Here is a 16,983-nt window from a genome sequence, read left to right as displayed (position 1 = left end):
AGTACATAAATGAATTGCAAAAAAAAAGATAAGAAAGGTAGGTTGAACTAAACTATAGAAGGGCTTGAGTACCAAATAAAGGACTTTAACAATTTAGCTAATAGGGAGTTATTAAAGTCTTCTGAATAAGAGGCTCATGCATTCTAAGCTGGGATCCATAAGGAATGGATTGCTCATGAGTGAAAATAGTTGTAGGTGAACTTCTTAAGAGAGAATAGTAATTATAAGACAGATGAGACTGAACAGGAATGATAGCAGTAGACATGTAGAAAGGAGAGAGAATAGAGAATGGTGTACTAGGAGTTGTTAACTAGTTGGCAAGACAGTATGTTCTGTCTTCTGTCAAGACTAAACTTCTAAGTCTTTCCATTTCCTAACAAATGGGGCAATGTCATTCTTTCTGATGGAGGCATAGAATTCCAATATATATGTATATACCACATATTCTTGATCCATTCATCTAATGAGGGGCATCTGGGTTGGTTCCATATCTTAGCTATGGTAAGTAATGCCGCAATAAACATAGTTGTGTTGGTAGCTTTAGTATGGTCTTGTTTGTGATCATTTGGTCAAATGCCTAAAAGAGGGATTGCTGGGTCATAGGGGAGCTCTTTGTGGAGTCTTTTGAGGAACCTCAACACTGCTTTCCAAAGCGGTTGAACAAGTTTACACTCCCACCAACTGTGCAGTAAGGTTCCCTTCTGTCCACATCCCCTCCAGCATCTGTTGTTATTAGAGTTCTTGATTATAGCCATTCTAACTCGGGTGAGGTGGAATCTCAATGTTGTTTTGATTTGCATTTCTTTTATGACTAGAGAAGTTTCTCTTTAAATCTTTAGCCCACTTATTTATCGGGCAGTTGTTTCTTTGAGGATTTGTTGTTGGAGGATTTAATTTTTTGAGTTCCAAAAATATTTTAGATATGAGCCCCTTGTCTATTGTATGGCTAGTGAAGATCTCCCAAACCATAGGCTTTTTATTGATCTTGCTAGCTATGTCTTTTGCCATGCAGAAGCTCTGCAGCTTCTTGCAGTCCCATTTGTCCAACCTTTCTTTGATTTGTTGTGTTTCTGGGTCTTTATTAAGAAAATTTCAGCCTGTGACAAGGAGACCTATTTTGTCCTGTAATATTTTCAGGGTGTCTGCTTTGACTCCGAGGTCTTTGATCCATTTGGAGTTGGTTCTGTTGCATGGTGATATATGAGGATCTAGCTTTAGTTTTCTACAGGTGATTAACTAATTTTGCCAGCACCATTTACTGAAGAGGCTGTCTTTCTTCCATTCTATTTTTTTAGCTCCTTAATGAAGATTAGGTGGCTACAGTTCTGTGGGTTCATTTCCGGGTGTTCAGTTCTATTTCATTGGTCCTGAGGTCTCTTCTTGTGCCAGTACCAAGCTGTTTTGATTACTATGGCTTTGTAGTAGAGTTTGAAATTTGGTATTGATATTCCTCTAACACTGTTCTTCCTGTTAAGGATCATTTTTGCTATTCGGGGTCTTTTATTGTTCCATATGAATTTTTGGATTGCTTCTTCTATTTCATTAAGAATGAAGTTGGAATATTGATAGGTATCACATTAAGTTTGTAGATAGCCTTGGGAAGTATTGCCATTTTTATGATGTTGATCCTTGTAATCCAGGATCATGAGAGGTTTTTCCACTTCCTAAATTCTGCTTTGATTTCCCTTTTCAGGTTTTTAATGTTTTCATTGTAGTGGTCTTTCACTTCTTTAGTTAAGTTAATTCCTGGGTATTTTATTTTTTGTGGGGTTATTACACAAGGAGTTGCTTTCCTGATTTCAGCTGCACTCTTTTCATTGTTGGCATACAGAAAAGCCATTGATTTTTGAGGGTTAATTTTATATACTGCTACCTTGCCAAAGTTTCGAATCACCTTGAGTAATTAAGTGAAGTAAGCCAGCCCCAAGGAAATATAGGCCTCGTGCTTTCCCTTATTTGCAATAACTAGTATATGTCTGAGACAAGCAGAAAAGGTCAAAAGCTATGTACATATGACCATATAAAATGATGTTAAGGGAAAAGAACCCCAAGATAGGGACACAAGTGGTTTTTTCTTTCTTGCTATTGTTTCTAACATATTTATAATGTGCCATGTGATTTTTTGTTGCTTTGTATGTTCTTCCCCCATGGTATAACCTCTGTTTTCACTGTATTTGGTGTTGGTCTAATTTTGGGAGGGGAAGAGAAAAAACAAAATGTTTAAATAGAGATACATTGTAACAATGAGATGTACAAGACACTATGTTGAAAAATGAACTTTACTATTGGGGGGGTGGAGGGGGTGGGGGTAGCGGGAAAATATAGAAGTTGTGGAGGTGGAAGGGAAGGGATGGCAGGGGAAAAACAAAGGAGTAGGCAACAATGTTTGATAGGAAATGTACTCATTACCTTGCTCATGTAACTGTAACCCCTCTCCACAGTATTTTTACCATAAAAACTTATTAAAAATTAATGTAAAAAAGACTAAACTTCTGTCTCAAAAAACTAAAAAGAATAAAAAGAAAGGGGATAAGAAGGAACAATGGAAGGCAGGAAGGAAAGAAGGAAGGAAGGAAGGAAGGAAGGAAGGAAGGAAGGAAGGGAGGGAGGGAGGGAGGGAGGGAGGGAGGGAGGAATGATGGTAGGATGGAAGGAATAAAGGATGGAAAGAAAGGATGGAAGGAAAGGATGGCAGGAAGGAAGGAATAAAGGAAGGAAGGACAGGATGGCAGCCAAGGAGGAGAATTTTACTAAAGGTACATGGCTGCCTGTACCTATAGATTCAGCCTATCTAAATGGCCAAGTCAAGTAATCCACATAGAGGCAAAGTGCCTCAGTCTCCCCTGTGGAATGGACCAGGAAGCTGCTGATATGATTTCCTATAATTGAAGCACTGGTGAAATCATCGTGCAGTGTTCAACTTTTAGAAAGGTTATTAAACTCCAACCCTTGTGGAAGTACCTGGCTTTCAATCAGCAGCAGTGGTGTTACAGCTTAAGACTACTTAATGCAAAATAGCAACACAGATTCACCACTGATGAGGACTTGGAAGACAGCCAGTTAAATCACATTAGAGCCACATTAGCAGATCTGGAAAAGAAAGGTGGATGGATGACAGCCACCCTGGAAAGGTGAGGTGGCAGGGAGCAGTTCCAATCAGCGTGGGCAGGAGATGGCAGGCAAGGCCCTGTGAAAGCGCCACTTCAAATGACATCTGCTCTTGTGGTGCTATCTGCAGCAGCAGTAGCTGAAAGACTCAAATGCTGTGCTTTGTGTGCCTGATAGGGTGAGACAGAGAAACCCACGCTGGGTCTCTGCACATAGCTATTCACAAAAGCAAAACAACACATGCATCCATTATAGGAAAAGCCATGGTAAACAGCATTCCCAGCTCTGTCTTGAATTTTCTCATTGGAATTACAGGTATCCAAGCTGTATTATAAAGCAGTTGTAGAAAATGAGCTTATTGTGGTATTCCAACACAATATATTATTATTATTTAAAATAAAGAATAAAACTAGTAGTGCACCTCAAATCTTGAATAAAAATGCTTGTGGGGAGAAGTCTTTACTCAGAAGGCTAGTTTTGTGGCCACGCACATCTAGACTTGGAATCGGATGGGGCTGCCGCTAGCCTCAAGAGACTAAAGCAACCAAAGTACATGTTGAGGCAGCACAGACAAAAGAAGAAAGAAAACAGGATTGAAGGTAACATCACCGAAGGCTGAGAAAAAGGGAAAATAAAAGGAAAGGGGGAGCAAAGGAAAAGATGGGCTATAAAGGTTCAAGTGGTCAAGGGCAAAGCAAAATGCTTCTGGGCAGTAGTAGTATGCCTTTGTTCCAGCTTAAGATCAATTGTCATCTTGATTACTATGCCTCTCAGCCTGTTCCAGTAAGCTTCTTTAGAATTATTCTTCTTGATAACTCAATATAATCATTAGGCACTTTTGAGCTAAAGAGAATCATAATTCTGTCTACGGTGAGCCAGATTTGTGCTGGAACTGGAGATACAGAGATGGAGAAAAGCAATTTCTGGATTCAAGTACATTGTCTAACACAAAGAAACCAAAAAACAAAGGATCAAAAAGCACAAAGCCATGTACATATGACCCTATAAGATGATGCTAAGTGAAATGAACCCCAAGATATGCACACAAGAGGTCTGTCTTTATTGTTATTGTTTTAAGTGTGCTTTTATTTGTTGTTGGTGTTTCCTTTGTGTGTTATTTCCCCTATGGAATATCCTCTGTTGTCACTGTACTTGATTTTGGTACCCTGCATCTTGTATATACATATGTCTAATCTGGGGAGGGGAAGGAGAATAACAAAACGCTGAAACAAGGACACAGGATGACCCATTGCAACAAAGATACACACAGGACAGTATCAGGACAGTATATTGGAAATGAGGGGAGGAGGGGGAGGAGTCTGGGAGGTGGGGGAGGGAAGGGATAGCGGAACAACAACAGAAGGGAAGAGGACAATGATTGAGACAAATATTGTACTCATTACCTTACTCATGTAACTGTAACCCTTCTACAGCATCTTTACAAAAAAAAGCACAAAGTGAAAATTAGCAGCATGTGCATATATGTTCCTGAGGAAGAATTGCTGATTAATAATAGATTAGGGGGTTGGTAGCCAGGGGCTGGGAACAGGAGTGGACTTCAGAGGGTAAGGAGAACTAGTTCAGAAAGACAAGCAGTGGCAAACTAGGAATCGGAGGCAGAAAAGACCGCAGGAAGATCTGGAAGCATGGGTAACAAAGTCTTTAACTCTCAGACCTGTCCTGCTGGAGCAGGCTGTAAGCCTGTGTATGTGGTGGTGGTGATGGGGCAGGCAGAGACAAGGTTGGAGAATATGCAAATGCTACATTGAATCATCACATAAAAAATCTGTTGCAAGATGGTTTAATTTAGAAGGCTTTCTGGCTGAGAAGTTTTGAGTGTTTAATGCTATTGGGGCTCAGATCCCATTAAGATGGTGCTCTGGCTTAATCTTTAACCTAGCATATACAGTCTGTCACATATAAACATGCTATGTAAGTGGACAGTGGAAACTTAAGCATTTTGAATATAGCGAATATTATATTCCAAAATTATTATTTTACATGGAGATTGAATGATTTGCCCAAGGCCACAAATTAATATTGGTAGAGTCTGGATTCTGAACCCAGCAAGCAACTCCATCGCTCTCACTATAAACCACCTCACTTCACACATTCTCACCTGAGCAAACCATCTTCCCCGGACCTAGATGAGTTTATTGGGGCAGTCTCTGAGTGATTAGCATAGGATTCTAGACTAAGGGCCACTGAATTTTCAGTTCCCAAAATATACCAGTTTATAGAGAGTAATGATTATGACAAATGTTTTTAATCCACTGTGATAGTTCATGCATTTTAAAGAACTGGTCTAAGTCATTATGAATAAGTTACATTAATGGAATTTTACTTTCAAGATATTAAATAATATGACTAATTGAGATCTGGGCTCTTTAGTTTCTGGACAGGTATATACTACTTTTAGAAAATGGCATCAGCCACATATATTAGTCATACTTATCAACCAAATATATTTTTTGTCTTTTGTAATCTATAATTGTGTCTCCTCCTTTCCACCCTCTCTCCCTCCCTCCTTCCTTCCCTTCTTTCTCCTCTCTCTGTTTCTCTCTCCCCCTTCTTTCTTTCTTTCTCTCTCTCTCTTCTTCCTTCCTTCCTTCCTTCTTTGCTTTCCTCCCTCACCCTCCCTCCCTCCTTCCCTTCCACCCTCCCTTCCTTCATTTCTTTCTACGTTCTTTCTTCTATTCTTTGTTATTTAAACTTTTGTAAATGTGAAAACAAAGAATTCAAATGGCATCAAAAGTTTTTAGGGCAGGAGTTTCAATGAAGTGTTGTTTGGTGAGGAAATTTTTAACGGGAACCATGCTGTCTTAATAGTGATTTCAAAGCCATCTAAGTTTACTGAAAAGACAGATGGAGGAGGCATGTGGACACAGAAGATACAGAATTTAAAACCCTGTAACATAGCCCTTTATTCCATTCTACCACACAGAAATAAAAGAAAAACAAAGCCAAGTGATCAAAATATAATGGGAAATGACATGATTTCCCTCTAGTGACTGATCCTAAATTCCTTATCCAGTTTAATAGGAGCTGGTGCCAAACTGACAGGCCAGCAATAAAAATTCACATGATCCTTAGAATGAAGAGAAAACACCAGTCTCTTGGTGTCTCATTGCATGGTTTTCTTTCTAGATTTGCCCTGGTAGTCAAGCTTTGCTTAGAGACAATGTAGCCTGTGGCTTTGCAATGTAACTGCTGCACAGAGCAATTTGAAAGGCTATCTGTGTATTTGTAAAATATTTCAACAAAGTAATCCTTGAAGTACTTTGAATATAGGCCTAAGGTATTTATTCATGTCTCTTATTTTCCTCAGATGTGCCTACTTAATAACTTTGAGATGCTAATAGAAGGTTGCTAAATAAGGTTTGGAAATTTAGCTGCAATCTTAATTTACTTGGTAGCTTTACATGCTTACTGTTTCTCCCTAATATCCATGCTTTGGAGCTTTATGATGTCCCCCACCACTAGTTCATTTTGAAGGACTCAATTTTTTGGGGGGGATTTTATGCCTAATGAGATTCCTAGAGGGAAACTGCAAAGGACATTTATGAACAACTTTCTTGAAATGCAACATGAGTAGCAAGTAGTTTTGTTAAGTTTCTACCTCAATCCCAGGATGTTGATAGAATTATATTGCACACTTGTGTACATTGCTCCATTTTATAGCAAATATTTTATATTCTCATTTCTTTCCTAGGATGCAAACAACAAAATATCTAGATATATTATTTTTAAAGGGTAATAATGTGTGCTAACTATATAAAAGAGAGATAAGAGGGCTAATGTATAATAAAATAATTTGTGTTTTAGCACACAAGTGCTTAAGAACAATAGTTCTGCAAAGTATATAAAAGAATCAAATGTAACTTCAAAAAATATGTTTGCATTTAGAGGTCAATCATAAGACTTTTTTTAAACAAAGAAAATCAAAGATGTAAGCTGGAAGGCAGTGGCTCTCGCCTGTAATCCTAGCTACTCAGGAGGCTGAGATCAGAGGATCGTGGTTCAAAGCCAGCCTGGGCAGGAAAGTCCATGAGACTCTTTTCTCTAATAAAACACTAGAAAACAGGAAGTGGCGTTGTGGCTCAAGTGGTAGAGCACTAGCTTTGAGCTGAAGAGCTGAGGGGCAGTGCCCAGGCCCAGAGTTCAAGCCCCATTACCAACAAAAAACCAAAAACAAAACAAAAAAACCAAAAAATAATTGACATCCTGCCATAGACGTTAAAAAATGTACTATTAAAACACACACAATACTTACATGTGCACATGTATTTTCTTCTACATTTTGAATAGAGATTACATGGAAATGAAAAATTGCATATGATAAACAAATGAAATATGTGTGTTGAGTGGAAGAATAAATTACATTCCTCACCTCTCTATCTGCCCCAAATAGTTTCCTCAGCATTGTACTGATGGACTCACTCAATACTGCAAATACTTGCTTGAGAATAACACATCAGAATTACAGGTGGCTTTTTTTCAAATAATTCTGTTTAGTAGAGATTAACAGTGATTAATTTAATTTACTATATTAGTCAGTTTCCTAAAGTAAAAAATGGAGTCAGTGATTAATTTAATTTACTATATTAGCCAGTTTCCTAAAATATAAAAATGGAGTCAGCAGATGGTAGCTGAGGTGGACTCCTATATGAAGAGGTTCACTTATATAATGCCATAAAAATCTAACCACTGATACATGGGTCATAATAGTTATAAACATGAAATCTATCTTAGTAAGGGAGGGCAATAGAAGAAATGCAGAAACAAAATGAATAACCACTGACTTTTCAAATTAGCTAATGCAATGAGAAGTTGAATTGTAGGAGGTGGTGTGTTTTACGTATTCAACCATTTAAAACAGAGATTAGAAGATGAATGCTAGTGAGCAAGGTCTCTGGAGAGACACACAGAATACTGATAGTTTCCAGTATTGATCGAGGAAAGCTGGTGATTTGTAGCCTCTGTGACATTCCTTTAAGACTTAATCATAACACAGGTCATGTTTCCTGACCACACCTTACACCTACAATCTGTATCACATGTCATTTATCAGTCGTGATAAGTGCTCAATAAACAATATATTTTTTCACATGCTATGATTAATTTCTTGATTTTAATGTTATCTTCATGACATTGACATGTCATAACCCCATCTTCCTTCTGCAACCAAATAAGGGATATTACTTGACTGTATATACCTTATTGATAAGTATTTGCTTGTTTTATATTTGAGCAACCATATAACTGTTAGTTTTTTAGTTTCAGTAGCTGTTGGGGGTGAGGGCAAACACTGATCTACCTACTGATATTTTGTTTGTTTGATTTACAATTAACCAGTGAAAAATGACAGATATAGAATGTCAACTTGAGAACTGAGGTAAGGTCAAGGGAAGAAAACTTTAGTGCATGAAGAAAGAAAACTTGTATTTCATTAAGCACTTATTATGGGCTTGATTTTGTTGAATACTTTCTGATACATGAACTATGAGCACATCTGTCTGCTATAGGAAAGGAGGGAAGGAAAGGATAAGGAAGGGATTAAGAGAATTCATCTTCCCCACAAGAAGATATCACAGGAATGGGCTTAAAGAATGCAATGTATATGTATTTGGCTGCAAAGTTTCTGGAATCTTCTCAATTTGAGTGGCTGACTTAAGCAGGGTTTTCTTTAATAGGCATAGAATCCTGATAATATGGCAGCTTGAGTTTAACAACAGCTACTGTTTAAAGAATGCTTACTCTGTCAGACAGGTGGTAAGCATTTTATATCATTGGTGCTTTGATTTAACAATCCTATGATGAGAGAATTATTTAATCATTAATTTTAGAGAGAAAGGAATTGATATAGGAAAGGATTTAATTAATGTGCCCCAAGTAACATAGCTACTATGAAATAGTGGTAGAATTTGAGTTCATTCAGTTTGCCTTTAGAGCTTAAGTTTTTAATTCCTTATGAAACTTTTTACCTGAAAACATTTCTGTATGAATTATCCAGCTGCTCTTCCTGTGGACTGAGAGTCAGGGTTAGGTTATTTGGCTTTCTGCTGTGCTTAAGGAAAGGTACACTCTACTTCAAGAAGCTCATGAATATCAAAACCTTAATCATAGCTATTTGGATGACACGAGTTCATGCTTTACAAACCAACCATAGCTCTAGTCTTATTAAAATCAAAGTTGCAAAATAAAGAAACATTCTGAGAAACCTTGTCTGCTTCATTTAGATAACAGTGTGCTGCTTGAATTGAAAGATAAAAATGCTCAGTTGCTACCATTTCCTTTTCCTTTCTTTAAAATGTTAAGCCCTGTGGTGTTCTGGATGATATCATCAGGCAATTTGGTTTGAATATGTTCCAGGCTGGACTGTGCAGATTACCTCACTAATGACATGCACATTCTTTGCCATTGTGACACCTCTCTTCTTACAAGTGGGAATTTCAAGTGACAGACTAAAGCTGTTTGCTATCAATTTTGCAAAAATACACATCTGCTAGATAGCCAAGATTTAGTTCAGAGACTGAAATCGATTAATATTCTAATTTGTTACCTGTCATTAGCGTCACACTGTATTATGCCAAGTCAAAAGTGATAACCTTTCCATAACATGTGCTCCTGAAATAATTTGGTTTTACTGGTATCTTACATTTTTTCTGAGTGTTGCTTCCCATGAGGAAAACAAATCCTAATAGAAATTTCAATTACACAGGCAGTAAACACCATGATAGATTAAAACAAAAGTATAAAATATGTACTGTTACCTATTTTAATAAAACTGCATGGCTATCTTTATGATAGAATTTGTTCCTGTGCTTATTTATTATACCATTTTTATGACTTTAGATATTTTACTTCTTTCTGTCAAGGTGAGGACTACCAGGTCCTCTAGGACTCTTATTTTAGGTTTTTGGAGAAAAGCAAACTTACTGATTATCTGGTCTGATTTTCAGGACCCAATAAAGTGGTGTAGGAATGGAGCAATGGATTGGCCGCAGAAAACAAGAGAAAGTTTCACATGCAATTTTCCTAGCTGTGTTTTTTCCTACTGATGAACAGAAAGGAAATAAAGCAATGACTGACTGTTAGAGAAAAAGACTAAAAAAGACAGGAGTGGTAAAGACAGAAACATTTTGCTTTCTAAAATGGGAATCACACAGTGAATGATGCCTTCCTTTAGTGTGTGAAATTTGAAATTTATGCTGTAATAGTATAATTTGTCAACAACTTAAGGCTTTAAGTTTTTTTTTCTGGTCCTGGGGCTTGAATTTAGGGTCTGGGCACTGTCCTTGAGCCTTTCTGTCTTCAAGGCTAGTGCTCTATCACTTGAGCCACAGTGCCACTTCGGCTTTTTCTAAGTAGTTTATTGGAGATAAAAGTCTCACAGGCTTTCCTGCTTGGGCTAGCTTTGAACCATGATCCTTAGATCTCAGCCTCGTGAGTAGCTAGGATTACAGGTGTGAGCCACCAGCACCAAGCTAGGCTTCAAAGTTTAAGAGGAGTACTTTACAATGCACAGTAAATTGACTTTCATAAATCATCTACTCATCAAATACATATTGAGAGCCTTCTATGTATCAGGCAGGTTCCATTAAGGATGGAACTGGCATAAAACACATCTAAATTATTGCCTAATAGAACCCACATTATCTGGCGGAAAATAAAGCAATTTAATGTCAAAGAATCATATATATGGTGGTGCTTTGTAATATAATGAGAAATAAAAGTAAGGGTTGGGCACATAAAATGCTGGTAAAGATGGACCAAGATAAAGGAGTTGGATTTTAAATAGTATGGTTGTCATTGACAAAGACCTAAAGGAGACAATTGTTGAGTTAGTCTCATAGTTGTGAATATTTCAATCCTTGTCATATGTCCTGCACTGTTGGCCATCCCAGAGAAGGAGATGACATTAAAGACAAGGCAGGATGTGTATTGGATTTGGTGTTACTCATTGCTTTTCATTTCATACTTCTCTTACAAAAACATTTTGATACAATAGTTTAAATTGAGAGTGTATACTCATAGACATCTGGTATCTCCTTGGTTGCTGTAACCTCAAAACTATATTAAAAATCTCAGGACTCATTATTAATCTATTAGATCAGAAATAGAATGAAGAAGTTGACTGAGATCTTGTGTTTCTTAGCCTACGGCTTGATATTTTGGACCATCTCCATTTCTTCTCTTTTATGAGAATGGGAATTACTGACAACTGTGCTATGAGGACAGCTCAGATAAATTTGATAATGGTGGATGGACAAATGAAAAAATTTCTAACCACATAGGCCTATGAAGTTGATGCCTCATGTTTTTCATTTAGATTCCCAGTGTCCTTATAGAATTATTTTCTTGTAAATTTTATCAATCTATCATCTGGATTACTAAAAATCTTGCTTTATCTTTCGCCTTTTCTCCCACTAAACACCATTTAATTTGGTAGTACGGATGATCTTTAAAATATTCAAGTAGATAAGGGAACACATCTGCTAAAAATACTCCCATTGGCATTTTATTTCACTGGGTAAAAGTCCATGTTCTTCTGAACAGCTTATTAAACCCCATATGACAGGGCTTCTGCTACATACAAATTCATCCTCTATCATGATCCATCCTTTCATTGTGTTCACGTCACACCTCTCTCTCTCTCTCTTTCTCTCTCTCTCTGTATATAGATATAACAGATATATATTTGTCTTAGGACCTTTATCCTATTTGTCAGACTTCATCATATCTTCCTCATTCTCATTCTCAAGTCTTTTAATGAAGGAAGGAAACCAGTCCTGAAAATCCAATACATAACAATTCTTCACCTTTTGCCCCTTTCCCTGGCCCATGTACCAGCCACTGTCTTCAGTTACCCCAGAGCCACACCAGATGTGGTAGGTCCCAGGCTTCTGAGAGTATTACCTTTGCCACCATTTCTAGGGGCTTCTGGTGATGTAAAACAAGCCACAGGACCCCAGTGCCTTGGTGGTTACATCTACCATGCATTTGTAAACCACATGTGTTACCATCAGCCCCAAGTTTCTGAATGTTCTCTGCCAACCACAGGAATTCTGGACTTCTGTTACACACCAGCACTGCATCTGTGACATAGACATTTGCCAGAAAACCAGCCTGTGAGGATGGCGATAAGGTACCATCCACCTCAAACATACAGTGACAGATGCACTACCACAAGGATTGAGAACAACCCGTGAAACACCGCATCATCACAGCTATATTCTATCACACAACTTGAAAAAAAGCATTATCAATTTCTCTCCAAAGTCTTCAAAAAATCAGAGGTGAGAATTCTTCTGGACTCATCATTTTGGTAACAAAAGCAAACAAAGATGCTATCAAGAAAGACCAATATCCCTGACCAACAAAGATGTGCAAATGCTCAACACAACACCAACAAATGGAATTTAGCAGTGTATATTAAAGACCATTCACAGTGATAACTTGGTATTAAGCCCAGTGAGGTGACAATAGTCTCACTTACGTAAACTAATAAATGTGATATGGTAACAAAAAGAAGAACAAAAAATAATATGGTTTCAACAGATGGAGAAACGGCATTTGGCAAAACAGAACATTACAGAATTATTAAAAATATCTATCAACAACAAAATTCATACTTGTAACAAACCCAAAACTAATATTCTATCCAACAAGGAAGATTTAAGAATATTTCTTCTATGACCAGAAGGCAAGGATGCTCATTCTGTGTCAATTTTATTCAGTATAGTACTGGGGATTCAAACTAGACTAATTTGGCAGGTAAGAGAAATAAAAGGCATCCAGAAAATGTTAAACTGTTCTTTGTTTAGATATTATATGATCACATACATAGTCCTAAAGAATCCACTAGTAAAACTTTTGGTATTACCAATCAAACCAATGAAATAATATTAGGCCATAGAAAAGATCTTGTGATTTTCTACAACATGGAAAAACTTACAGGACATGATGTTAAGCAAATAAATAATACACAGAAAGAAAAGCCCTGCATGATCTCATTTGCATGTGGAATCCAAAATTGTTAATCTCTTAGGCACAAAGAGTGGAATGGTGTAATTTACCAGTACAGGTCTGAGGAAATATTGATTAGTAGTATTGAGTTACAGTTAGACAAAAGTAAGTTCTGCTCAATGTTGCACGAGAAGGTGTTGAAAGATGAGAGTAATTGTTTTATACTTTAGAAAACTAGAAGGAAGGATTTTAAACATGTTTACCAGGAATAAATGACAAATGCTTTAGGAGCTAGATATGTTCAACATGGAGTTAAATATCACTCAATAGATACATATGCCAACATATTACCTGGTATTCCATTCATATGCATAGTTTTTATTGTTAGATGATGGTAAAAATATAAACTTGATTTAATAAGAAAATGAAGATGATCTCATAAAAAAAGGATGTAAATTAGTGGTTACTTGCAGCTAGGAAGTGGAGGGGGAGGTTGGGGTAATGTTCACATGATATAAAATTTCAGTTAGGAAGAGGAATCTCAAGAGATCTATTGTACAACATGGTGACTATAGTTAATAATGTATTAGTGACTATAGGTATCAGTTGCTATAGTATTACAGTGATTCCTTTGATAGTAGTGTATTGTAATCTTGAGAAATGCTAAGGAGTGAATGATAGATGTTTTCAGCACAACCATAACTGTGTAAGGTGAAGTTTATGTTATTTTGTTACATTTAGTCATTATAGTCCACACACATAGACACACACACACACACACATAAGTGTGTGTGTATATATATGTATATATACACACATATTTAAAAATAAAATGTTGCAAACTAAAGAAAATTTTATTTGTTGATGTGAAAAATAAAAATGAAGAAAATTAAGAGCCACTGATTAGACTCAATTCACAAATAAACATAGGGGTTTTTTTTGCATTTCTTGATAACAACAAAAAAATTTATCACCCCAGTTGTTAAGAAATGAAAAGACTTGGAAAAAATTATATTAAGTGAAGTAAGCCAGGTCCAAAGAAACATAGGTCCTATGGTTTCCCTTATTTGCAATAACTAGTATATTTCTGGGTCAAGCAGAAAAAGTCAAAAGCTATGTACATATGACCCGATAAAATGATGTTAAGAGAAATGAACCCCAAGATAGGAACACAAGTGGTTTTTTTCTTTCTTGCTATTGTTCCTAATGTATTTATAATGTACTACGTGAGTTTTTGTTTCTTTGTATGTTCCTCCCCCATGGTATAACCCCTGTTTACACTGTATTTGATGTTGGTGCCCTGCATCTTCTATATACACTTCTCTAACTTGGAGAGGGGAAGGGAAAAAACAAAATGCTTAAATAGGGATACAGGTTGACCCATTGTGACAATGAGATGTACAAGACACTATGTTGAAAAACGAACTTTACAATTTAGGCAGGGGAGAAGGGGAAAGGGGTGAGGGGGGAGTGTAGTTGAGAGGTGGGAAGGAAGAGATGGTAGGGGAAAAACAAAGGAGGAGGCAACAATGCTTGATAGGAAAGGTACTCATTACCTTGCTCATGTAACTGTAACCCCTCTGTACAGTATTTTTGCTAAAAAATGTATTTAAAAAATTAAAAGTTGGGCCAAAGATTTTAAAATAAAAGATTTTAAAATTAAAGAAAATGAAACCTGCAATGATGGGAAAGCAAACATGATCAGTAGTTTAGGAATAGCCTTACAGTAGAAGAGTTTTATCCATATAAATCCAAATCATGTACAATGCAACATATGGACACCAATGTTCTTGAGAGAAACAATATATACCTATAGCAAGCACAAAATAGAGCTATTTTATGAATTGCATTGCCATTTATAAAACATATTTAAAGACAGTAATAAGACTATTCCAAGGGATGACATTGATCAAAATGAATCATACTCACAAACTGACACGTTGAATTGAAATTCCTTTGTACAACTTAATATCATTTAAACAAATCAAAAAAAGATTGTTCTAGTACTGAGATCATTCCATTTTACTACTGGAATATGATCATAAAGATAGAATGTTAGAGAGTTGTTTTTTTTTTAATGGATAAAGTGATTTTTCAGCACTATGTATTTTTTCGCTCAAGTGAGAATAGAGGATACTCACGTGGAATTTTATGCAACTCATTCATAAACTTCTCCTTCAGCTTAGAAAAAGCATCCTCTTTTCCTTCTCCAGGACTGGCTGGCTCTGTGGCATTATTCTGAAGAACAGTTGCAACAGTGGTAACTGGCGGGGCTGCCAGTGCCTCATGATGACTCTCGCTTACCATCTTAGGTTCAGGTGAATCTGTAAGGGGAGGGAGACAGAGAAGAACAATTCAACAGGGCTTACCTGACCCCCATATCAAAGCTGTAGCAGAGATGAGAAAGCATCAGAGGTTACACCTGCTTGCTGGGTAAATAGTCGATCATTAGCATATTACTTTATGTTGGGTTCATGAAATATTTATGGACCATGGTGAGTGGAGAGTTCTTTCCCAGAAGGTAAAGCCTGCTGTAGTTACTGAATAGCATTTTCTCCTAACAATGCTATGTAATCTGTCAAGTCTATTAGTTATTTATACAGGCCAATTTTTGCTGTATAGATTTAACTTCTAACCCATAGTTTACTGAAATGTGTAGGAAACAGTTGCTGGCAAAATATATGCTCTAGATGTAAACATCTTATATTTTGTAAAAGGAAATAAACAGAGAAGGTACTTACAATAGGAACCGTTGATAAATGATAACATACATTAAAAATGTCTGTGGCTTTTTAAATGTTTTAAAATACTATTATTATAACTCTGATAGTCTATTATGAACACTATCCACAAACTGGTCCTTGAATTTCATTTATTGATGGCATGTTTTTGTCCTAGTCTTTTATCTTTTTTTGTTGACATTTACTGTAGACAATACTCTGATCAATAATTCACTTGTTTTTCCAGGTGATTGTTTTTTTTTTTTAAGGTCACTGTAAATATGATTGACTATATATATCAAGGTACTGAGGATAAAATAAATCTTGGCTATGAAATTATTTTAATTTATCTAACCTCATAATATAATCAAATTATTTTATTAAATTAATTTATTACATTATTTTAAGCGTTTACCTCTAAACTGAAAAAGTAAAATAAATTCTAAGGTAGTCAATAGAAACACCTTGGCCTGGAGTCCAGAAGACATTTGTTCTGGTCTCCTTCCCTAGATCAATGGACTTTGACAGGGCATTTGACCTCTTTAATTATTCACTTTCTGAAACAGGAAGGACAGAGAACCTTTCCCTTCCTAGACTTTTTTCTTAGTCTAGCATGTGTGAAATGCTATCTAAATAGAAGCAAGGTATTCTCGAGGAGGAGAAATACACTCAGATCTACAATCTCAAATTATTTTTGACTTTATCATTTTGCCATGTGACTTAAGTTTTCAGGAGGTACTAAAAGCAAAACTTTTGGATTTTCTGGAAGGAGATCATGGCTGAGGTAAATATTCATACACAAAAATTAACTGATTATATAATTAACTAGTTCTCTCTTTTAACCCTTCAACTTTACATAACATTTACCACATCCAAGTTTCTTTCTGCTAATCAAACTGAATGATACTATTTATATATTATTAAACAATTAAATCACTAAGATAAATATTTATAATTTTGAATCTATTGTTCAGTAAATAAAAACACAGTCATTTTACTAACAGGAAACAGATTGCTTAATTTTATAGATATAATCACTTTAGTAGAATTGTAACATGTTGACTTATATTAAAAATATTACTGGGGCTGGGAAGGTGGCTCAGTGGTAGAGCACTTGCTTGCATGCCTGAGGCCCTGGGTTTGATTCCTCAGCACCACATAAGCAAAAAGAAAAAAAGCCGGAAGT

General features: G+C 36.3%; 1 protein-coding gene across 2 annotated transcripts in view; it reads right to left on the bottom strand.

The window, feature by feature from the left end:
- Positions 1-15,394, bottom strand: part of Syt1 (synaptotagmin I) — a 194,982-nt gene extending 179,588 nt beyond the window's left edge. The window contains exon 1 of one of the 2 annotated variants that reach the window (XM_013020352.1): positions 15,219-15,394. In XM_013020352.1, the coding sequence (XP_012875806.1) occupies positions 15,219-15,384 (166 nt within the window). In that variant the 5' untranslated portion in view covers positions 15,385-15,394. The remainder of the gene's footprint in view (positions 1-15,218) is intronic. The other variant, XM_013020356.1, reaches the window with a different exon arrangement.
- Between the last annotated feature and the right edge of the window lie 1,589 nt (positions 15,395-16,983).

The sequence above is a fragment of the Dipodomys ordii genome, unplaced genomic scaffold (genome assembly GCF_000151885.1).
Source record: "Dipodomys ordii isolate 6190 unplaced genomic scaffold, Dord_2.0 Scaffold3, whole genome shotgun sequence".
Taxonomy (NCBI): domain Eukaryota; kingdom Metazoa; phylum Chordata; class Mammalia; order Rodentia; family Heteromyidae; genus Dipodomys; species Dipodomys ordii.
Note: the sequence above shows the minus strand (reverse complement) of the source record. Positions and strands in the feature narration are given on the sequence as shown.